The sequence below is a fragment of the Chionomys nivalis genome, chromosome X, assembly GCF_950005125.1.
Source record: "Chionomys nivalis chromosome X, mChiNiv1.1, whole genome shotgun sequence".
Taxonomy (NCBI): Eukaryota; Metazoa; Chordata; class Mammalia; order Rodentia; family Cricetidae; genus Chionomys; species Chionomys nivalis.
Genome location: NC_080112.1, coordinates 121,317,889 through 121,343,652, shown reverse-complemented (window position 1 = coordinate 121,343,652; position 25,764 = coordinate 121,317,889). Strand labels below are relative to the sequence as shown.

At 37.1% G+C, this 25,764-nt stretch overlaps 1 protein-coding gene across 1 annotated transcript in view; it reads right to left on the bottom strand.

The window, feature by feature from the left end:
- Slc25a14 (solute carrier family 25 member 14) overlaps positions 1-25,764 on the bottom strand; it is a 40,900-nt gene that overhangs the window by 11,335 nt on the left and 3,801 nt on the right. The window contains 5 exon segments of the mRNA XM_057759633.1: positions 13,529-13,624; positions 16,452-16,537; positions 19,211-19,305; positions 21,749-21,896; positions 23,557-23,650. Coding sequence (XP_057615616.1) covers positions 13,529-13,624; positions 16,452-16,537; positions 19,211-19,305; positions 21,749-21,896; positions 23,557-23,650 — 519 coding nt within the window.

Sequence of the window (25,764 nt, the reverse complement as noted above, 5' to 3'; positions counted from 1 at the left end):
TAGAGCTAATGGGCCAAACAGTAATTTAATTAATACAGTTTCTGTGTGGTTATTTTGGGGCAAAGCTAGCCAGGTGGCCAGGATGAACAAGCAGGTCCTCCTCCTACACTACTTTAACCTCCAAAGGCATCTGCACTCACAAATACATACCAATACATAAATATATACAAGTATACATAATTAAAATAATAGAAAATGTTTTAAAAATAAATAATCATGAATCCTTAGGAAAGAATAAATTTTGATAGAGCAGGTAAATAAGAATTAGGAGAGAAGAATCAAACACTATTAACTTTTTAAATCAGGCAATGACTAAGATAAAGAAGGGACAGAAGAGTATATATGTTTGCAATAACAATTTTTTTTGAGAAAAAGTTTCTCTGTAGCTTTGGTGCCTGTCCCGGAACTTGCTCTTGTAGACCAGGCTGGCCTCAAACTCACAGAGATCTGCCTGCCTCTGCCTCCCGAGTGCTGGGATTAAAGGTATGCACCACCACCACCCAGCTGCAATAACAATCTTAAATGCAAATGGTATTTAGTCACTACTTTAAAAGCCAGACTGGCTATAAGAAATTAAAAGAAAAACAACACTCAAATCCTAATTTTTTTGTTATCTGTAAATGACTTGCCTCACTAACAAAGACATACTGAGACTAAATGAAAAGTAACAAAAATGATATTCAAACAAAGAGAATCTAAAAGCAAAGAGAATTAGCTATTCCCATAGGTGACAAAGCTGATTTCAAAACAAAATTATTAAGAAAAACTAAAGACGGTCCCTGAATGGGGTTATGGCTTAATAGTACACTATTTGTCTGGCATATGCAAGGCTCAGAGTTCAATCTCTAGCAAAGATAATAAAAAGATGTTTATCACACATTAATAAATAGAATAATCAACCAAAAAAGTATAACAACTGTAGATATACATGCACCAAATATTGGTATAGCCAATTTCATAAAACAAACACAGCCAACATAAAGTTACAAGTAGGTACAGATACAATCATAGTGAGTGACTTCAGTAACTCATTGCTACCACCAGATTTCATCTGGGCAAAATAGTAAAGAAACCAGTTAAACAACAATACAGATAAAATCGACAAAATAGACATACACATCTACAGAATATCTTCCCAATGGCTGTATAATACAAATTCTTCTCAGTAGCCCATAGAACTTTGTTGTAATAAGAGCGGCGGGGCTGCGTCCCCGGCACCCGGCCGCCCGCATGGCTTATGCCCCAAAATAATTACACGGAAACTGTATTCTTTTAAACACTGCCTGGCCCATTAGTTCCAGCCTCTTATTGGCTAGCTCTTACATATTGATCTAACCCATTTCTAATATTCTGTGTAGTACCATGAGCTGGCTTACCAGGAATGATCTTAACCTGCGTCTGTCTGGAGTGGGAGAATCATGGCGACTCCCTGACTCGGCTTCTTTCTCCCAGCATTCTGTTCTGTTTACTCCGCCTATCTAATTTTCTGTCCTATCAGGGCCAAGCAGTTTTCTTTATTAATTAACCAATGAAAGCAACAGATAAATACAAGACCCACCTCCATCAGAACTTTCTACAAAATACATCATATTTTAGGCCATAGAAAAAGTTTAAGGGGGCCAGACATGGTAACACCACCTTTAAATCACAGCACTTGGGAGGCAGAGGCAGGCAGATCTCTTAAGTTCAAGACCAACCTCGTCTACATAGCAGGTTGCAAGCCAGCCAGGGTTATATAGTTAAACTCCTATCTCAATTACAAACAAACAAACAAAATATCCTATGGAGCTAAAGATGGCTCAGCAGTTCAGAGTACTAGCTGCTCTTCAACAGGATTAGGTTCAATTCCATCACCTATGTGGCAACTCACAAGAATGTGTAACTCCAGTTCCAAGTACCCAATACCCTTGCCCGGTGTCTGCAGGCACCAGGCACTATGTGGCAAATAGACATACGTGCAGGGAAAATATCCATACAAATAAATATAGGTTTTTTTTTTATTTTAGTAGGGGCTGGAGAGATGGTTCAGTGGCTAAGAGCATGCACTGCTGTTGCAGAGGACCTGAGTTCGACTCCCAGCACCCATGTCAGATGGGTCAAAACTGCCTGTAACTCTAGTTCCAGGACATCCATTAGTACAGCTTCCAAGAACACCTGCAAACACACACAGATACAAACAATTCAAAAACAGTAAAACTAATTTTTTTAAGTAAGGGGCTGGGTAAATGGCTCAATCAGTGAATTGTTTGCTATACAAGCATGAGGACCTGAATTCAACTCTCAAAATCCACTTTTTTTTTTTTTAAAAAAAAGAGGGGCGTGGTGATGCACACTTGTAAAATCAGTATTGAGGAGGAAGAGAGAAGACTCCCCCCAGTGAGGGGCCTTGTCTCAAAATAATGAAGTAGACAGAAGAATGACATCCAAAGTGATTATTCTCTATCACCCACAAAATGCTTACACACACACACACACACACACACACACACACACACATGCACACACAAGATATTAAAGCAGAAAGGGGATAATCTGTGACAACGAAGGGAATTAGATGCAAGTACATACAAAGGGGTGAATATAATCAAAGCATGCCATATGCATATATGAAAATGTCAGCACAAAACGCCTTTTCTATAAGATACACTGACAAAATTTTTTTAAATGATAGGCCTGGTGATATAGTCTTGGCAATTAATCCCAGATACTCATGATGCTGAGGCAAAAGAATCCTAAATTCAAGGCTAGTGTTGACTACAAAAAGAGTTCATGGCTAGCCTTACCAACTGAGACCCTATCTCTCAAACTTGTTTGCATAGGATATACAAGGCCCTAAACTCAATCTGCAGTACTAGAAGAAGAATTTCTCTAAGCAGGGTGAGACATGAGTCCACACTCATTACAATGACAAAATAATAAAAACATTGGCAGCTGGATGTGGTGATGCGCACCTTGAATACCAGCACTTGGGTGACAGAAGCAGGTAGATGATGTGGGATATCCTTCTATATGTGTTAATAAATAAAGCTGCTTTGTCCTATGGCAGGGCAAAATATAGCCAGGCTGGAAGGGATATATAAAGAGAGCAGGTGGAATCAGGGAGATACCATGTAGCTGCCAAAGGAGGCAGATGCCATATAGCTTCCCAAGAAGCAAGAGGTAACAAACCACGAGCCTTGTGTTAAAATATAAAATAATAGAAATGAGTTAATTTAAGATGTAAAGGTTACGTAGTAAGAAGCCTGAGCTAATAGACCAAACAGTGTTGTAATTGATATAGTTTAGGTGTGATTGTTTGGGTCGGGAGGCCAGGAACGAATGAGCACTCTCTACCTACAGGTAGATCTTTGTGATTTCGAGTCTACATAACAAGTTCCAGGCCAGCCAGAACTACGTGGTGAAATTTTGTCTCTGAAATAAAAAATTTAAGAGACAAACAAAAGTCAGTTAGGAAGGGAAAGTTTCCAGTGTGACTCCCAGAATTTGAGCATGAGAAGAAAGGATGACACTAGGGTGAAAGCAGAAGTGTGAGAAGCTGGGAAAAGGGCAAAGGAAAGCAGTTCTTCCTTTCCAGGCCCTTCTGCAGTGAGAAAGAAGTGAACCAACAGACCACAGGCTGCTGGTAATGCATGACAAGTCAGATTTTTGTTGTTAACCCAGTGATGGAAGCAAAGACAAACAGATCCCTGGGGCTTTCTGGATACCCACTCTAGCCGACTTAGCGCGTTCCAGGCCAATGAGAGACACTGTCAAAAAATGGTAGATGACACTTGAAGTTGTCCTGATGCATTTTTTAAAATGCATGATATGAAATTATATCAAGCACTCCTATTCTCATTGAGACAGGGATAGTTGTGCCACATGCAGTAAATCCCAGCACTCAGGAGACAGAGACAGGTGGATCTCTGTGAGTTTGAGGTCAGCCTGGTCTACAAGAACTAAATTTAGACAGAAAGGAACATATCTAATATGAGAATATTAGAATGAAATATATTAAAATATTCTGTTTGTAGGATTAGAGATAAAATAATTTCATTTGTGCTTTCCTTTTTCCATTTTTACTACATTTTAATTTTGTGTGTGCCTGTGTTTGTTATATGTGTAAGTGCACATATGCATGCTACCCCTGTGGATGCCACAAAACAACTTGCAGGAATCAGGTCTCTCCTTCCACCATGTGGGTCCTAGAAATTGAACTTGGATAATCAGGCTTGGAGAGAGGTATCACTGCCCAATGAAAATCTCACTGGTCCCTCATTTTTATGCCTATCATCAAAAAAAAAAAATTACAGTGAATGTTTTGCCTTTATAAGTTTAATTGAACATTATTCCTTTTGTGTATGTCCGGGGGCGTGTGAACAATCCTCTGGTGCTGCCCACCTTGATTTTTGAGACTGGGTCTTTCACCGAGACCTGGGCCTCACATATTAGGCTATACTGGCTGGCTACTCCTCTCTGCCTCTCCAGTACTGGGATTGAAGCACACACAATGGTGCCTGGCTTCAGATATTTTTTTATGGGGATTATGGTAATCAAATTCAGGTCCTCATGTTTGTACATCAAACATTTTACCAAGAGAAACATCCCACAACCCGCATTACTCCTTAATTATGTATAAGGGATTTGTCAAGAACACTTGCAAAATAGAGAATCAAGGAAAATCGATAAACTTTAAGAAACGAAAATAACATCTCATGTAGATGATTGTTTTCTCAGGCAACTTTTATATTAAAGTACTTCATCATCTCTGAATTCTCAAACCCCATTTTCAGGTCATGAGACTATACCAAGGTTGATCTTGTTGACCTAGCCTACCATTAATTAGCTTGTTCTACGTCTCTCCCATCTGCTTCACTCTGCTAAAAAGAATGACCATTCCCATAGGACCACACTGGAGACCAGTAAGATCCTATAATTTAGGACTATTGGCTGATATAGGTCCACAGATATTATTTATGTAGCCTCTAGAACATTTCTAAAAGATTTAGTGAGTTGTCAATTAAGGGATTTCACATAGATATGCAAGTTTCTAGTTTCTCCTGAAAAGTCAAATCATAGGGCTAGAGTGATGGCTCAGAGGTTAAGAGCCCTTGCTGCTTTTGCAGAGGAACCAAATTCACTTTCTAGCACCAACAACTTTCCTTAATTCCAGTTCCAAGGTATTCGGTGCCCTCTTCTGGCCACTGCTGGCACTACATGCATGTGTTGCATTTACATAACATTCTGACAAAAGACACATAAAATAAAAATAAATAAATCGAAAAAAAGAAGTCAAAATTCAGCCACATGCAGATTCCCACTAATGCACGACAGAAACAGACTACAGCTAAGGAGTAGTTATCCTCTTTGAACCAGTAAGGTGCACTCCAGTTCACTAGAAAAGCTTTACTACACAACTGTCTCTCCAAATCTTATATAAGTTCCATTTTGCTGCCAATTCTCCATATGGAGGAGTTAGGAACACCATGAAATATTTTCAGGACCAAATGTTAAAATCAGGCAGGAATATTAAACAGACTAAAGGGATCACATATTGGGGGGTGTATTTCTTTGTTGAAATAAAAGAAAAATATTTGAAACAAAATTGGAGTTTATTTTAAGAAAGGTTTCAATATAGATTTGTGTGCAGGCATAGCAGGGACTGAACGTACAGATTCATGCATGCTAGGAAAAGTATCCACTGATGGAGGTGGGTCTTGTATTAATCTGTTGCTTTCATTGGTTAATTAATAAAGAAACTGCCTAGGCCCATTTGATAGGCCAACCCTTAGGTGGGTGGAGTAAACAGAACAGAATGCTGGGAGAAAGAAGCCGAGTCAGTGAGTCGCCATGATTTTCCCAGTCCAGACAGATGCAGGTTAAGATCTTCCCTGGTGCTACACAGAATATTAGAAATGGGTTAGATCAATATGTAAGAGCTAGCCAATAAGAGGCTAGAACTAATGGGCCAGGCAGTGTTTAAAAAAATACAGTTTCCGTGTAATTATTTTGGGGCATAAGCCATGTGGGCGGCCGGGTGCCGGGGACGCAGCCCTGCCGCTCTTATTACAACATATCCACCACTGGGATATACTATTCTCAGAACTATATTTTTACAGGAATCCCCAGAACTATATTTTTACATGTAAATAAAATATGCATATTGTTGTGAAATAATCTTTTTGTACACTGTGAAGATGTTTCACTCAGACTGGTTTAATAAAAAGTGAACAACTAATAGGCAGGATTTAGGGAGTAAAGAGAATGCTAGGAAAAAGAATGAAGAGATAGATGCCATAAGATGCAGAGAGAACAAGATGGGCATTACAGAGGTGAGGTAATAAAGCCATGAGGCAGAAAGTAAATAATAATGGGCTAATTTAAGTTATAAGAGCCAGTTAGAAACAAGCCTAAGCTATCAACCATGCCTTCATAATTAGCAGTAAGACTCCATGTCATTATTTGGGAGCTGGTTGGTGGGACAAAGAAAGACTCGCTACATATGGCACCCACCATGCAGTCATGTATTTCCATATAAGACCTAAAAAAGCTTTAAAAAGATTATAAACACACAAAAGCAGAGTCAAACATAGCTTCCTAGTCCTGTAGTCTCTTATGTGGGATGAGGCACAAAGATGTGTCTCTTAATCACTGCCTGAGGGCTTGAGCCATAAGCTGTGTGGTGGTTTAATATTTTGCTCATGCAAACAGAAAAGGTTACAGAAATGCAGTAAAGCAGGTTCAGACTAAAAAAAAAAAACAACTCTAAACAGGTTACAGTGTGTTTAACAATATGTGTAGACTTAACCAAAAAAAGTATAGTCAAAAAATGAATGAATAAATATTTTTTGTATTTCATGTATTTATTTTAAAACAAAAGCCTTTATGTAGGGTTTTTTGCATTGGATAAATTCCTAAAGAAAGTATTGATTGAAAAGTCACATTTTTTAAAGCCCTCAATAGTTCGGGACACTTGACTTTCCAAGACTATGGCAATTATTATTATTTATACCAGGGTATGTGCTTCACCAAGTCTTATCCCGCACTATTGGTTTTCAGGCACATTTTTACCATTTGATCACTGAGAAATGACATCTGCTGGTTTGCACTAGTTTCTCATCTGCTGGGATTTTAGAATTTGAACATTTTCTGGGATGCTTGAGTTTGTCAGTCAGCAGCTTGTGTATGTTGGCTCTTTCTCACTTGCTCAAAATAAATTTGTTTTCCCCATAACCCTGATTTGTTTGTTTCAGGCCTTTCTGATGCCATAAAGCTTTTTAAAATCACCTTTCACAATAAATATTTTAAAAATAATAGAAGAAATACTTTAAAGAAAGAGTAAAGTAATAAAAAAAATAAGCCATGTCGAGATGGGAAATACACAAGGAGTCTGGATCCTATATGTTATTGTGCTGTCTTTGAACTTTTTGATTGCTGATAAGCAAATGACAGCTTCTGGGAGACACTGGACTGTGAAAGAGACTGTGGAAATAAGCCAGCCTAGAAATTTTAGGAATTCCTTAACTTTAAAATGGAACTCAAAAAATGTATTGCTTTGGGAAGCAGTTTGTTCAAGATTAGTAGACATCAGTCTCAATCAGGTAAGACCCCCAAAAATCCTGGTTACAGACATAAAGAAATAAACCTAAAATAACTACAAGACAGTTGACATGTATTTTACCCAAACATAAAACAAAAAAAAATCATCTTTGGCTAGTTTGTATACAACACACAGTCCATACTTTTGCAGACATGTATGTTACCTTTAAAAGTTTGTGTGTTTTCAGAGCAAGGGAACCAAACACCAATGAAAATGGGGTGATCCAGGTGACCTAGCTTCTCAGAGTGCCTATGTTACAATTTCCTCAGCGTTCTGCATCCACAACAGCTTCAAAGCTGCTGGTTAAGGTGGTCCAGCCCTACAGACTATTCTAGTCAGGACTTGACCATTATCCTAATTTTCTCAGGGTTCCCCAAAGATCACGGTTCCCTCAGACAACAGGAAGCAGTCTAAAGAACACAACACTCGCATTCCCAAGAGATGGGGTGGAGGGTTTTTGGTCATTCAGTGGGTTATAGATGTTTATCATTGTTTAGGGAGTTACAAATTGTTATTGGGTCATGATAAAAAAAAACTGAAGAAAGTGGATTGGATTCAAGGATCTCTTTTAGAAGAGTATAGAAATGATAGGATATAATGATTGTTGAGTCTACTTTTGAACAATGAGTAGTCATAAATATTTTACATTGGTATGGATTTTAGTATATTGATAAAAATAGTTATTTTGTTATACTGAATATATGTTTCTATTCTTGTTTGGGATATCGTGCTTATGCAGTTCATTTAAAAATCTAATGCATATTTAAGAAAAGCTGGTTAAGCTGTGTGGTGGTGGCACAGGCCTTTAATCGCAGCATTCGGGAGGCAGAGGCAAGTGGATCTCTGTGAGTTCAAGAAAGGCCTGGTCTACAGAGTGAGTTCCAAGTCAGGCACCAAAGCTACAGAGAAATCCTGTCTCGACAAAAACAAAAGAAAACAAAAGAAAACAAAAAAAGAAAGAAAAGAAATGCAGGTTAATAGTCATTTATAATAATCAAACTTGTAGTCATATCAGGTATATTTTCAAGGTAAAATATATATTTTAGGTAGATATATGATCTTAAAACACTTCAAGGACTTAAAGAATATAGCATTTAAGATGTTTAATAACCTGAGGCTTTTCATAACAATGAAACATGTCTGCTCCTGGCAGCACCAATTCCAATTTACTTCAGAAAGAATGATAGGCACTTAAGAACCACCATATGGAGCTTGCTTTCATTGTGGCAAAAATATCAATTTGGCCAAGAAACTGCTCTTGTCTTAACTGATGACACCATGCTATACAAACTGGACAAGGAGGACACTAAGGAAAAAGACTGTCTAATTTTGCCAAGATAAGGCAAAATCAAAGTTCTTGCTTCCTACAAAAGTCTGCCAGATATTCTAGGCCTGTAGGCTGAAGACTGGGTGCCACAACACTGCAGAGGAACTTTGAGTAACTGTCCAGGTAGACTGATGTCTATGTTGTTTCCTTATTTTTGGAAGTTGCTTACAATGTACTTTATTTTTTCAGGTAATATTATATCCTTCCAAGGTCCTTGATGGAGTTGAATACTAGATATTTATAGTTAAACTTTTCCATAGTTATGATAGAAAGACAATTGGTACAAAACTTTCACCAAGATAGGATAAATAATGGAGTATTTTCTTTGAAATTGTCAAATAGAAATGTACTAGATACTGTAAATGCAATTCTTACCTGATAATTATTCTTATTATATATAGTTTTACTATGTCTTTCCTTTTTATTTAGACAAAAAGGGGGGAATATTGTGGAATAGTTTCTTTGTTCATTTGAAGCTGTGTCACTCAGATTTGTTTATTAAAAAGCTGAACGGCCAATAGCCATGCAGGATTTTGGGGCAGAGAGGATGTTGAAAAGGAGGAGGAAATACCAGGGGCACAGATCAAGCAACGTGGGCATTGCAAAGTAAAGGTAACTGAGCCATGTAAATGAATGTAGAATAAAAAATATGAGTTAATTTAAGTTATAAGAACTAGTTAGAAACAAGCCTAAGCTATCAGCCAAGCTTTCCTAACAATAAACCGCTGTGTGCTTATTTGGAAACTGGAAGGTGAGACAAAAAAATCTTCCTACAACCTATCTCAACACATAACAAAATATACTTTTACTTCTTTTCCTTATGTGCCTTAATAATGTTAAGTAGTCTGAAAAATAAAGGTAGCTATTTTCAACTCCTAAAAAATTAAACAAGATTACCAGATAATCTGGAAAATCTACTTCTATATATGTACCCCAAAAGTATTAAATACAGTGTCCCCCAAAGGATATTTGTATACCCATGTTCACTGCAACATCATTCACAATAACCCCCCCAAATGAAAGACACCCAAACATCCATCAGTGGTTGAATATATAAAATGTATATGTGTGTACATGCATATATACAGTGTATCTGTGAAGTGTTTAAGTAATATACAAACATATATATATATATATATATATATATATATATATATATTATCCAGTCTTTAACAGAAAGGAAATTCAAAAACATTCAATTGCATGAATGAATCTAAGGAAAACTGTGCTAAATGAAATCTCATAAAAGGACAAACTTATATGAGCACACTTATTTGAGTTACTTGACAAATTCACAAAGACAGAAAGTAGTTTGGGGGTTGCCAGAGACTAGGGGAACTGAGAATGGCTGTTTAGTGGTTATAGAATCTCAGTTTTGCAGGATGAAATGAATTCTGGATTTATCATATAGTACAGAAGGGCTCATGAGGCCACAGCCCCGATTAAGAATTTAAAGGCAGTTAATAGTTGCCAGAAGGGAGGGGCCCATGGGGATCTATAGACAGCTAATGGTTGCTAGAGAAGGAAAAGACATTTTATTTCTGTGATGTAGACATTGGTAAGGTATCCATGCTCCTGTAAGTAAAACTAATTAAGCACAATGGGTCACAAATAAAAACAAAAACATGGAAGTAGAGGAAAACAAACTGGGAAGAGGAAAGGTTTCAGTGGGGGGGGGGGCAAGAGAGGGTAATAAGGGATGACTATGATAAAAATACAACCAGATAAGTGTATTAAAATATAATGAAGGGCTGGAGAGATGGCTCAGCAGTTAAGAGCATCGCCTGCTCTTCCAAAGGTCCTGAGTTCAATTCCCAGCAACCACATGGTGACTCACAACCATCTGTAATGAGGTCTGGTGCCCTCTTCTGGCCTGCAAGCATACACACAGACAGAAAAGTGTATACATAATAAATAAATAAATATTTAAAAAAATATATAATGAAACTCACCTGGCAGTGGTGGCGCACATCTTTAATCCCAGCACTTGGGAGGCAAAAACATGTGGATCTCTGTGAGTTTGAGGCCAGCCTGGTCTACAGAGAGAGTTTTAGGACAGGCTTCAAAGCTATAGAGAAACCCTGTTTCAAAAAACCAAACATAATATTGGAACTCATTGTTTATAATTAATATATGCTAATAAAAATAATAATTTTTAAAACTTCTGGATATTGGTTGCAAACAATGTGAACAGATTCAATATGACTGAAATCTATGTGTACTGTATAACAATTACCACAAATAAAATGTCTGGGTTCCCCTAACCTAATTTATAATATCATTATTTGGTCTTTGTCTCTTGGCATCAATTCATGAAAATGTTCTAGTTAGTTCTATTCCTGTTATAAGATGGACTAATCAAGGAAGTACACCCTACTGTTATCAAAAAGCAAACCTCAAGGATCATTAATGGTGCTATGATCATTAAGTAAAAAGTTATGCCTATATCAAAAGAATATGTAACACAATGTCTTTGTTTCTGTACATTACCATGTGCCAGAATCATACAAGTAGCGTGGGCATAAAAGTAGTTACATTCAATTACTAGGTATTGGGATATACGCATGTTGTCAGAATTTCACCTCATAAATTACCTGCTAATTGCAAAAGGAAGAAAAGTTTACCTTTAAAAACTGCAATACCTGCTGGACATCATATGAATAAGTAGGCAATCTCTGCCCTGCTTAATGTGGCATAAGCACCTCTGGCCTTGATGGAAAAGGTTCAGAATGAATGTAATAAAGCCAATAGTTTCAAGTTTCAGGCAACAGCGGAACAAGCCAAGGACCACATAGAAATACTATATATAAAATATATGAAAACTATCCTGGTCTCATAAATAGGTGAATTTTTAATATGGTCTAGGTTTTAAGTATAGGGTTATTCAGATTTACTTATGCATATACACGTTTTGCTTACATGTACATCTAGGCAACATGTGTGTGCCTGGGTTCATGCCAAAGTCAGAAGAGGGCTTTGATTCCCCTGGAACTAGAGTTAAGGATGGTTGTGAATTGCCATGTAGGAGCTGGCAACGCAGCTGTGTCCTCTGCAAGAGCAGCAAGTGTTCTTAACCACTGAGCCATCTCTTTCCCCACTTAAGTATTGTTAACCTTCTTACAATTGACAATAGTATTGTCAGCACAGAAAATGTTCTCGTTCTTTTTCTAAATTTTATTTTACTTTTTATTTTTAATTATGTGTATGTCTATGAGAGGAGATGTTCACATGACTACAGCTACCTGCCATTCATTACATGCAGCCCAATTTCGGGTCTCTGCAAAAGCAGTCTGTGCTCTTATCTGGTGAGCCCTCTATACCTTCTCCTTATGAGACACATAATGAAGTGTTTAGGAGACTTTCATAATGTCTATAACATCCTATTATATTGCTAACAAAATAATGTGTGTATTTCTGTACTCAAAGAGACGGTTCAAGTAATTATGACAAAACTTTTTCAGTTGTCTAATACAGATCATGGGTATTCATAGTTCAATTCTTTTAGTTCTATTTTGTTTTAATTTTAAAGTAAGAAATAGCTGTAGAGAATTACAAAGGAAAAAATAATAAAACTCTCATTTTTATTTAAAAGTCTATCAATAGACTTGCCATCCCATTCAGCTCTCTCTGCAGATTCTAATAGTCTTATTTATTCAGTGATCACAAGAGAATAAAAAGTTATTCAATAGCCTAGTGTGGTGGTACATGTCTTTAATCTCAGCATTCAGGAGGCAAGGGGAGCTCTGTGAGTTCAAGGCTACCCTGGACTACATAATAAGCTCTAGGTTTGTCAAGACTGCATAGTAAGATCCTATCTCAAAAGGAAAAGTTGCTGGGCAGTGATGGCACATGCCTTTAATCCCAGCACTTGGGAGGCAGAGGCAGGTAGATCTCTGTGAGTCCGAGGCCAGCCTGGTCTACAAGAGCTAATTCCAGGACAGGTTCAAAGTTACAGAAAAACTTTGTTTCTAAAAACAACAACAACTAAAAAAAAAAAAAAGAAAAAAAGGAAAAGTTATATGGGTATAGTGGTACAGGTATCTATAGGTACAGGTAAAGTGGAACAGACCTGACTTCTTAGCACTCAAGAGACACAGGCAGGAGGATTACAAGTTCAAGACCATACTTCCTAAATCCTGTCTCAAAACCAAAAAAGTTATTGCAACAATGACAGCAAAAGGCAAAGTATAAATAAAGACTATACAATAACGATAAAATGGTCAAAGCGATTATCTCTAAATTGTGAAACTACTGGAATTTTTCCTCATATGTTCAATATTTATGGTATATCTTATGCATTATAATTATAAGGTTAAAAATACTGTTATGCTCTTTGAACATAAGCACTACAGAGACCATTATAGAAAAACATTACTGTGTTTAATCCAAAACTGACAGAGCTATACTGAAATACTAAATTCACTGTGAAATTTAGAAATTGTATATATGTCTCATACATACATTCCTAAACTATATGTACAGAAATAGGAACCACTGTAAATTTTGATCTTTTCATGGGTGGCAAGAGCTTTTTACCTTGCTTGGAGTTAGTCACAATCTCATGACTTAATATGAAAATTCAAGTAAAGAATATAATACACCACCAGTAAAAGAGTACTCACTCTCCACAGACCCCTGGTACCTTCTTGCTGGTATATATCAATGAAGCTGCCAATCATGCTCCCTTGGAACAAACTTCCTTGAGCCTGCATTCGAATCTAAAATGAAAAAAGGGAACATTCTATTTTGACAGAAAAAAACAAAGTGAGACAATTCAGTCCTTTAAAATTAAGGAATTATTTTTAAATCTCTGCTATTATGATGAATTAAATTGTACACAAAAGCATAATTTGTGCCAAAGTATAGTTTATAAAAGTTGTCATTAGGCCTCATATTTCCCACAGTAAATCTATCTTTTCTAGACTTGTACAATAACAAGTATTCGTGAAATATAGCGTAGTGGCACAGGCCTTTAATCCCAGAACTCAGGAGGCAGAGACAGGTGAATTTCTGTGAGTTCAAGGCTTGCCTGGTCTACACAGTGAGCTCCAGAGCAGTAATGGCTACATAGTAAGACCCATGTAATTAATTTAGTAAAGAATTAGGGACTACCCAAATGTCCAAAAACCAATGTCAACAACATATTGGTTACATAAATGATGAATCATTAATTTAACAGGATACAGCAGAGCCATAACATTTTCCCCTAAAGTATTTGTAGACTTTAGAAGGCATTAAAAATTAATTGTTAAACATGCCAGGTGGTGGTAGCACGTGCCTTTAATCCCAGCATTTAGGAAGCAGAGGCAGGTGGATCTCTGCAGTTCAAGGCCAGCCTGGTCTACAAGAGCTAGTTCCTGGACAGGTACCAAAGCTACACAGAGAAACCTTGTCTCGAAAAACCAAAAAAAGAAAGAAAGAAAGAAAGAAAGAAAGAAAGAAAGAAAGAAAGAAAGAAAGAAAGAAAGAAAGATTAATTGCTAAACATAAAAGTGCTGTTTCTTACCAAAAATGTGAATTAAAAAAACACAGTGAGAAGACTAGATGATCATATATACCTAAATATTAACAGAGGTTTACATATGAATGGGGAGTCTATAAGTGAGGATCGTTTTCTTTTGAGTTCAATTTCTAGAACTTATTGTCAAAAGAGAGCTGATTCCAAAAGATTTGACCTAACCTCCACATGTACATACACATGAACCCCCCACAAAATATAGTAATGGTAGTGATGATAAATTTATTTGGGGGCTAGAGCACTGGCTGTTATTGCTGAAGACCTGGGTTTGGTTCTCAAAACCAATATGGCAGCTCACAACTCTCCTTAACTACGGTTTCAGGGACTCCAATGCCCTCCCTCTTCAGGTTCTATGGGCACTAGGCACATATGGTACACAGGCATACATTTAGGCAAAGTACACATACACAAAAACTAAATATTTAAATTTTTAATTTAATTTTCTTTCTTTTTCGTTTGTTTTTTGAGACAGGGTTTCTCTGTGTAGCTTTGGCTATCTTGGAACTCATTCTGTAGACCAAGCTGGATTCCAACTCACAGAGATCCACCTGCCTCTGCCTCCTGAGTGTTTGGGTTAAATGTGTGTGCCACCAATGCCCAGCTAATTTCACTTTTTAAAAATAATGACAATTTATACTAGACAATCAAATTTATACCAGACAATCAAATTTATATCAGATAATCAAATAATGACCAGTTTTATATTTGTAGATTTAATCATTCACCAATTGAAAAATATTTTAAAAAAACTGCATTTGTACTGAACAAACGTAGAATTTTTCTTTGTCATTATCTCTGGAATAATATAACAACTATTTACATATGTCTACATTATATTAAACATCATAAGTAATCTAAAGTGGACTTAAAATATCTAAGGGAATATGCACAGGTTATACATAAATACTGCTTCATTCTATGTAAGCATCTTATTGAGCATCTAAAGATTTTGTTATTCACTGGGGAAAAGTCCTGGAAGAAATCCCTACAAGATTGGGATGAATAAACTCTGCTGTAATCGCTATAAGGTGAATCTCCTATCACTTGGTTTGCATTATCCTGGATCCTGATTTGTACTTTCTCTTATAAGCAACGAACTTGAATTTTTTTTTCTTGTAACTCACAGCTGGAAACATGACTCAGCTGTTAAGAGAGCTTGCTGGTTTTCCAGAGGATCCAGGCTTGACTGCTGCACCCACATGGCAGCTCACAACTGTCTGTAACTCCAGTTCCAGGGATTTGGATGTTCTCACCTGGCTTCCATGAACACTGCATGCATGTGGTACACGGACATACTTGCAGGCAAAATACCCCCACATATAAAATAACATTGTTTAAACTTGAGATTCATGGTTGTAAATATCTCTATACCCAGTAAGAAGATCAGACTACATAAGATTCTCTCTCAGAAAAAAAAATCCTAGTTTGTGGTCCCTCACATTGTTTAATCACATATTCTGTGCTTTATTAACTAAGAAGGAATGAGGTTTTTTTCAAGACAGGGTTCTTTCGTGTAGCTTTGGAGCCTGTCCTAGAACTCACTGAGCTGACTCAAACTGACTGAGCTGGCCTCAAACTCCCAATTTTTGCTATAAGTCAACACACCATCTGAAGATTTGTAATAGGTAAAGGATATGCCTTTGTTTTGTAAAATGGGAAAAGGGCTATTAGAAACACAAATCCATTCTGACACCACTTAGGGAAAACAGAGTAAGGAATTTAGAAAACAATTCCCTAGAACTGCAGAGCTCTGAAAATACCGTATAGTGGGTTAAAAGCCCAAGCTGAAAACCACTGGATTAATGCATATCACATTAAACTACTCCTGAACATCTACTATGAAGCATGTTATACAAGTTTACATGTATTATCTCTAATTCTTACCAACTTTATGCTCTAAGCACTAAGTAGTTAGGAGATTTTCCCAAGAGTTTAGAACTAACAATGTACAGTGTAAGACTTAGAACTCGAACCTGAGTTAAAGTTGCGGTCTTTCCACTCGCATGGCAGACATCTATCTCTCTTACCTTTAGAACATCAGTGGGATTGGCTATAGTCGATGAAATCACTCCTGACACTACCCCACAGATCATATTAATTAGGAGAGTTTCATCTGTAAAAATGTAAAATAAACAAAATGAATAGATAGATAGATAGATAGAGAGAGAGAGAGAGAGAGAGAGAGAGAGAGAGAGAGAGAGAGAAAGGTTCACTTTATTAAGTACTGTTTTCTCAGAGTACCAAGGAAAGATTTCCCGGAGAGATGACTTAAAAATTAACTTCAAGATTTATCAAAGTAAAGACTCTCAAATATTTGTAGCACATCCCAAATTTATACAAAATATAAATTATAAAATATAAACCATTATTTCCCTAAAACATTATTTTTTTTAATTTTTATTATTTTGAAGACATCATATTCTTCAACCTAATTGTGAGTATAAGACATAAATTAGAATGTGGTATTTCCTTTTCAACCACTTCAAACATAATAATACATCTACTTTTAAGTCTTTTAAAGTTTTTTGAGATTATAATCTATGGGGTGTTTTTTGTTTTATTTTGTTTTTCTGTTTTTCAAGACAGGGTTTCTCTATGTAGACCTGGCTGTCCTGGCACTCAGTCTGTAGACCAGGCTGGCCTTGCACTCAGCGATCTGTCTAAATGTTAGGGATTAAAGGTGTGTGTCACCACCGCCTGAGATTATAATTTAATTATAATATTTCTTCCTTCCCTTTCCTCCCTCCAAACCCTTCCATGTACCTGTCCCTGTTCTTCAAATTCATGGCCTCCTTTTTCACTAATTGTTATTACATGTAAATATGTACACACATACATATTCCTAAATATAACCTGTTCAGTCTCTATAATACTATTTGTATATATGTTTTCAGGACTGACCATTCGGCACTGGACAAACAATTGGTGTGCTCTTCTCTAGGGAAGACCACCTCTCGCACTCCCAGCTTTCTGTAATTGCCTATAGTTCTTTGTGTAGGGCTGAGGCCTCATGGGCTTTTCCCTGTGCAGTTTGGCACACCAGTTGGTGTCATCCTTGTTCAATTTTTAAGTCTTTTTATGAAAAGTTAACTTTAAAGAATAACAAGATGTTAAAAAACTATAGTCTTATGTGTAATAAAGTTATCTAAATATTAATGCTAAATGGCTTTAGAGCTCTCCTAGCCTCCATTTATGTAAGAAGGTTTCTGTAGTCCAATATGAGAAAGCAGCAGTATAATTCCTGTTGCTGAATAATGAATGGAAAGAATTAGACATAGACCAGCACTCTGCTACTGAGTTACAAAAGAAATAATTTAGAGCTAAATTCCCTCAGCTAGAAACAAGAAAGGAACAATAGAACATAATGTTCTACAGAGAAAATCTAATCTTCACCATTCCTACTTCTCATGAAGGGCCTATAAATAGAAAATAAGTAAACCCACGTTAATAAGCTATGAAAGGAAAATATTTTCAGGAGAGATGAAAGCGAATCCTTCAGGATTCCCACCTAAGAGGCTCCAGAAAATGCTGATTTAGAATAAAACAAGTCCTTCAAGAGATACTACTAACATGAAGTCAGTCCACCTTTCTCCATCATCCAGTAACCCCAGGCCTATGATAAAAATCCATTGTGCAAGTATCAGACTCAAATGGAAAAACCTACAACAACTCTGAATTTGGGTCAAATGGCCATAGGTACATCAGAGTCCAGACTATAACAGACTAAAATTTATCTACCTACCAAAAGCTTATCAAAATTGACCTCTAGATGCCAGGTGGTGGTGGCGCACGCCTTTAATCCCAGCACCTGGGAGGCAGAAGCAGGTGGATCTCTGTAAGTTCAAAGCCAGCCTGGTCTACAGAGTTAGTTACAGGACAGCCAGGGCTGTTACACAGAAAAATCCCATTTTTGAAAACAACAACAACAACAACAAAGAATCGGCATCTAGGAAATGCCTTCAAGTCCTCTAACTGATGAAGACAGCATTCATTTTCAGGCTTCATTTCTAGGCTTCTTCAAGAATGACAACAAGTTGTTTTTAAGAATTATTATTTTAGGAGCTGGAGAGATGGCTCAGTGATTAAGGGCAATGACTGTTTGACCAGTTTCCCACATGGCAGCTCTCAATTGTCTGTAATTCCAGGTCCAGCATCCTCACACAGACATACACACATACAGGCAAAACAGCAATAAAATAAAACATAAACATTTTTTTTAAAAAAAGAATTATTATTTTAAGCAAGGCGATGGTGGTGCATGCCTTTAATACCAGCACTTGGGAGGCAGAGGCAAATGGACTTCTGAGTCTGAAGCCAGCCTGGTCTACACAGAGAGAGTTCCAGGACAATCAGGGCTACACAGAGAAATCCTGTCTTGAAAATCAAAAACAAAATGACAACAAAAAAAAAGAATTATTATTTTGGGGGTAAGACATATATCATGGCATATGTGTGGAGGTCAGAGTTCAACTTTATGGACCGTGTTCACTCCTTCCACCTTTGCATGGGCTCCAGGTATCAAACTCAGGTAGTCGCACTTGCATGAATTTACCCATCTTGCCTTCCTAAAAGTTTCTCAGTTGATAGCAAATGATAAATTTGAAGAGCAGGTGCCTCTAACCCACATATGCCCTCTGTAGGGATTTAGCTCAAGTCAACAGAAGCCCACTTATCCCTGCAGTGATTGTCTTTCACTCTCTAGCATCGTGAGATAAACATTTCACAGTAAGCATGATTTCAACAATCCCTTTGAGGATAACCTCAAAAGAGAGTTGAGCATACTGACCTTCCAAACGTTCTACAAATAATCGCTTCAAGCTTTGGTAAATACCAATTTTGATGGTGCCATATGATGCCTGTCTTAGTAAAGCAGGGGCAATTCTTCCCAAAAAGAGAGAAAGAGAAAAGTTAATTTTATATAACATACATTTGTAGATTTTGCAATTCTTTTATCTATATCCTTCCAAGCAGTATAGCATGCCTTTTTTTTTACTAACCCATGAAGAAAGAAAGCTCAAATCCCACGTCATAAAACAAACATCAACAAAGTAAAAAGAACTAAATTTATATAGAATATATTTCCTGACCATAATGGAAACAAACTAGAAACTGATAAGGAGAATGCTCAAATACTTGCAAATCAAACAATACACATCTAAAACAACATGTGGGTTAGAGAAAGCTGCAAAAGAAGTTTTTTCAATGTATAGATATGAGTAAAATTTCAAATACATCCTATAATATACATGGGGTAACAACAACAAAAGAAAAGGACGTAATGAATATGAGAGTGAGGAAAGAGATACATGGGAATGCATGGAGGAAGAAAGGGAAAGAAGAAATAATGTAATTATAATTCCAAATTTTTAAAAATATTATTAAAAATTTTTAATACATGGGATACAGCTAGGTCTGAAAGTACAGGTCTGTAACCTGAGCTACTTGTGGGCTAAGGCAAGAGTTCCAGACTTGCTAGAACTAGAGTGAGCACAAGGCAAGCCTGAGCAGCTTAATATGGTCCTTTCATATAAAAAGTAAAAAGAAAGTAGTTCACAGATAGAGCACTTACTAGGCTCTAGGTTCAATCACCAATATTAAAAAACAAAGAGGGGGCAGAGAATATGCAATCAAAGCATAGCTGAGAATAATTTATAGTCAAATTCTTACCCTAGTAGAGTAAACTCCCTAGAAGCCAACCTCTAGAACTATGAAAAATTAATGCCTGCTATTTATAAGTGACCAGGCATATGGTACTTTGTCACAGTGGCCCAAACTAATAGTATTAAAACTTTTACAAAATAAAACTGAATTCATAGTTTTTTAATTTTTCAGATTTTGTTTACTTTTGCTTTACATATATGGGTGTTTTGCCTATAAGTATGGTGGTGCATCATGTGCATGCAGTGCCCATAGGGGCCAGAGGAGGGCTTAAGATCTTCTAGAACTGGAGTTACAGACAGTAGTTTAGTCACCACGTGGGTGCTGGAAATCGAACTCAGGTCCTACAGAAGAGGAGCCAGTGCTCCTACCTACTGAACCATCTCTCCAGTCCCATTGAATTAACAGTTTTATTAAAGTTCATAAAATAGAAATTCTCAGTCCAAACAAGTTTACTGAGGAGCTCCATAAAACCATTGAAGAAATACCATTAATCTTACACAAGCTCTCCAGGAAATGGAAGAGGGAATGTTTCCCAAATCATTTTGGCTAGTATTACCTTGGTAGCAAAAAAACAGACAAAAACAGTACAAACAAAAAACACAGACCTATATCGTTCATGAACTTAGATGCAAAAATCCTTTAGAAAAGATGAGCAAATTGAATGTAGCAGTATACAAAAGAGTTAAAACACTAACCCATACCTCATAGGTTAAAAAAAACCTCAACCTTTATTTCCTAACAACTGCAGATACATCTTTAACCCAATCAAAAAGGAAGCCAATAGCACCAAGATTTCAGCCTACTTAAATTCTGCTCATAAACTGAAGATGTTCTCACTCATGCCTCCTTTGGGATTCATCCAAATTGCAGAACTATACTTTAGGAGATATAAATAGAAATAAAGCAACAGCTCAAATGGTTAGGATTGAAGAAAAAAACAGATGACTAAATCTGCATATTTCTGACTCTGTTACTTGCATTAGAAAAAGAATTCCAAGGTTATCTATGCTAATAGAGGAACAAGGTAAAAGAGATGATCCATGGATAATTTAATTCTGAATAAGGATCTTTTTTTGTTTGTCTTTTTCTTTTTGTTTTGGGTTTTTTTTCTCCAAGAAAACTATAAATAAACCCAACCCAAATTACTAGTAAAATTGATTTCCATCCTCTCAGCAATACTGGTAGCCTAGATTTAGGATAGCCTAGGAAATCAGCAGCAGGTGAAGTACAAACTGGACAATAAATCATAAACTGATGGGTAATCAAAAGGTGATGAAAAAAGATACTCCCTTTCTTCTATTCTTCATTCCTATTTAATCTGCCAGAAGATTTCTTTCACAAAGAAAATCTTAAAGGAAGCCAGTGCTTGCCAAATCAGGAAAATTCTCAGAAGAACGTATACAGCTAATTGGTGCTGCTTTTTACAACAGCCATCAGTGAATGTCAGGAAGCCAGAAAAAAAAACCTTATGCTGAAATGATATTATCCACTTTCGCATTTATTCCATACAGCCAGATTAACACAAATTCCAAAGCTCAAGACTTACAAGCAGACGAAATATACAAAAGCCCACCAATACAGAATTACAAGTAAAAATGGTAACTATGAAGGGTATAAACTAGCATGTAGTTGTTCATGCTCCAAGGAAAGAGGCCAGACTTACCCTGAATACAGAGCCAAAATCCCCTCTTCTTTATAGATTCGGAACAAGGCATGAAACATCCCTCTATATTTTATCTCTTTGAAGCGGACATCGATGCTCTGGCCTTGGACTTGCAGCCGTGTTTTAGTAAGGTCCACAGGGAAAGTGCCTATGAGGGAACACACTCCTGAGCATATACAAAGAACACAGGTATGTTTGGGCTAAATATAAGGCAATGCAATAGTGGAAATCTAACACAGGGTCCTTTTCATAACATTCAGATATGCACTACACCGTCAATGACAGAAGGTAAAGGCTTTTAAGTGGAGTGAAATGCCCTAGGCTCTCTAGGAAGCACGACTTGCCACACAGTATATCTGACACTTTCTGCCAGAAATGCAAAGGCATTTGGATACTTCTTTTCTTTCGTCTGTAACATACTAATGCCAATGGCAATTATTAGTCTTTTCCTCCCACCCTTTCCCACCTCAAGTCTCCTTATCTCTCCCTCATAAAATTTCCCCACATCGTCGCAAGCACAAGAACATCCAGGATTGCTGATTCAGAGGTTCTTACATGCAGTAACAATAGGGTATGAGCGTGTGTATTTATGACTTCCTAATATTATGACAGAAATTGGCAAAGTCTCACTTGGTTCTACTTACCATGGTGTCTTTGATAGTTCAGGAGTAATACCAATAGAGTACTTGAGCCATCAGTTTTTTCAATTATGTGCTACTTATTTGTATGCATGTATATGTATGTGTGTGGGTATATCTGCCACGGCTCATGCATGGAGGTCAGAGGACAACCTGCAGCAGTTGGTTCTGTCCTTCAACCACATGGGTCCCAGGGATCAAATTCAGGTTCGTCAAGCTTGGCAGCATGCATTTACCTGCTGAGCTATCCTGTCGTCCCTAGCCGGATTCTTCAAAAAACAAAAACAAAACTCCCTTTTCTTATCTCAGCACATAAAAGTGGTTGTTGCATGAACAAAATGGGTTTTAAGAAAGATTTTAAGATCTAAACCTAACAAGGTGTTTATATATGTAATTCTGAACTTTGGGGATCTGCATAGTGCAAGATCAGAGCCTATACCAAGAAAGTCAGAAAACACTGCGGGATTGTAGATACTTAGGAAACATTCAGGGAAAAGAAAACTCTGGAAAATGAAAAGTTACAATCTAAAAATATTTCAAAATTTAAATCAAAAGAGAGATGACTCTTGTTTGATCTTATTTACTTCTAAAATGGAAGAGAGGTTTGCAAAAAAGAAGCCCGGATAAGAAGAAAATTATAGCCTTAGCATAAATGTAAGACCATTAGTACAGGAATACACAGAAATCATTGTCATATACAGTCCTCTATGATTACACATATTTGGCTTGGAAAAATTAACAAGTCACTAAATTATCAAAAAAAAAGTTCAAAATTTGACTTCTTAACCTCATTTACCTTATCATTATTAGTACCTTCTCAGTAATACTGCTTGACAGTCATGCAAACAATAATATTATTTTTTGGTTTTTCAAGATAGAGTTTCTCTGTATAAGAGTCCTGGTTGTACTGGAACTCAGTAAGAGTCCTGATTAGACTGGAACTCTGCAGACCAGGCTGGCCTTGAACTCTTCCGAGATTGACCTGTTTCTGCCTCCCAAGTGCTGGGATTAAAGGCATGCACTACCACCGCCTGGGGCAACAACAACTTTTAAAACAAAGATGACAACACTCTTTTGATTTGTTCTCTGTTTCCTCCAGAAATAACTGGTAGCATGCATAACCATCTGTGGCACAAAACATATTTGTCATCCTTTTTTTCAGATCCTTACCGAACTCGGCAACAATAGAGGCAAGGCCGCCATACACAAAAGGTTTCCAGTTCAGACCAGACATCTCATGGCTTAAAGTGGGACTTTTCTGATGCTAAAAATAAACACGAATTAGAACAGGGCACAAGAATGAAGAAAAGTACCAGTTAACGCTTGAGTATATGATTTGAATCAACACAACTGGCAAACCAAAGGAACATGGAAGAAAAACTAAAAACCACCAAGTGGGATGAGACAAAACAGAGAGTCCTGCCTCATAAGCTGGGTGCTTATGAGTTTCTTCTCTAATCTCATTCTGTAGGGTAGGTGTACAATCACTTAAAAATGAACATGTGCCCTTCACGATCTCTAATTTAATCGTCCACTCTTCCCCACCCCAAGAAGCTTCAGCCCATCCATCCAGAACACCCATCTTTGACATTCATCTAGACAATCACGAGTCAGGGAAACTGAAACTGAAGCATAGGCTGAGGCATCTTATAAAAGCAGTTCATGGTATTCAGTTAGCTTGATTCAGGCACAAAACACAAGCTGCCAACACTACCCCCCGAACATTCTCAGCCTGCTCAGCTCGCCACTAAAATTTAGCATTTCAGTTCTAGGAACTGAGCTAGCTATACACCAAAGCAGCTAACTCAGTGAGACCCACGCTGAGATAAGGAGCAATGTACCTTGCTTCTGGCTCCTGGAGAAATGACAGCAGTGTGGATATATTCCATTTCTGACCCTGAACATCATCCTTCCAGTGATCTCCTTTCCCTTACCCCTGAACTGTAATAACATATCCTAGTACTATACTTTTTATGTTGTAATTCTTTATCGATGTACTTCTGTCCCCAGCCCTTTTTACTCCCCCTCCCCATCAAATCAATCTTAGATCTGTCATCCTAAAAATCTTCAGTTTTGTCAGGGAGGTGGTGGTGCACACCTTTAATCCTAGCACTCAGAGGCAGAGGCAAAGGCAGGCAAATCTCTTTGAGTTTGAGGCCAGTTTGTTTGACAGAGTGAGTTCCAGGACAGCCAGAGCTATACAGAGAAATCCTGTCTCAAAAAACAAAAACAAAAAAACCCTTCAGTTTTATTTTTTTTCTGCCACTCTCAGCGCCTTCACTCTTGGATTTGTTTTTCCACAACTCTAGCATCTAGGCAAATATTTGTCAAATTGTAGCATGCAGCAGAATTATCTAAAAGGTTATTTAAAACATGGACTGCAGAGCCTCTTTCTCAGAGTTTCTGGTTGTTTTAAGTCTTGCCCTGAGAGTCTGCAAGGTCTCAAAGAATACTGATGCTTTAAGAAGGAACTATTGCTGTAGGCATCACCTGTTAAATCCTGGTCCACTTGAAAACACTACTTTTTCTTAAAAGAATCTTAGATTTCCTTGAACTATCTCCTTCTTTTTCAGAGCTTCGATATATATACACTTCTGATTTCAAAAGGGTTTATAGTCAAAAAGGAACACCCTGAAATCAGATCATCTAACATTGAATCATGGCTCCAGATTCACATCTTGACTATCACTTACTAGTTGTTTGTGGAAAAGTTATTCAATCTGTCTCTGCCTCCATTTTCTGAAAACAATAATAATAAAAACATATTATAGGGTTGTTGTGTTGTATATAAGTAACACATTTTTAACTCCTAGAAAAATCCTTGAAACTTTGCTTAATAAGTTAGTTATTACTACACATTTTAATAACTAAATTAATAAATAAAATAAATACATTTTCATAGACAGCATTTGCTGTCCATCTTCCCCTTGCCAGTTTGGGTTAGTACCATTGAGCCACCATCTGTTCTTAGAGGAAACAGGGTTTTGATTTATTTTTGACAAAAGTAATTCTCTGAAACAAAGCAAAGAGCAATTTTCCAGAGAGGCTAACAAGCATGTAGATAAATGTCTTAGTTATACTACAAAAATAATTGTGGAAGCGTCCTTTCAAACATAATATATATATTTTGAATATGTGAGAGATACCCCTATTGGAGGAAAGTTCATTAAAACTCTAAACAGCAAAGTAGGAATTGATAGGAAAAATAGGACTATGGCATAAAACAACAACAAAAACCCCTTTAAATCAGATGTGGTGGTCCATGCTTGTAAATCCACCAACTAGAAAGTGGAGTCAGGAGGATCAGTAATTCAAGTCACCCTTTCCTACATAGGGAGTTTGAGACCAGCCTGAGCTACATAAGACCCTGTCTCCAAA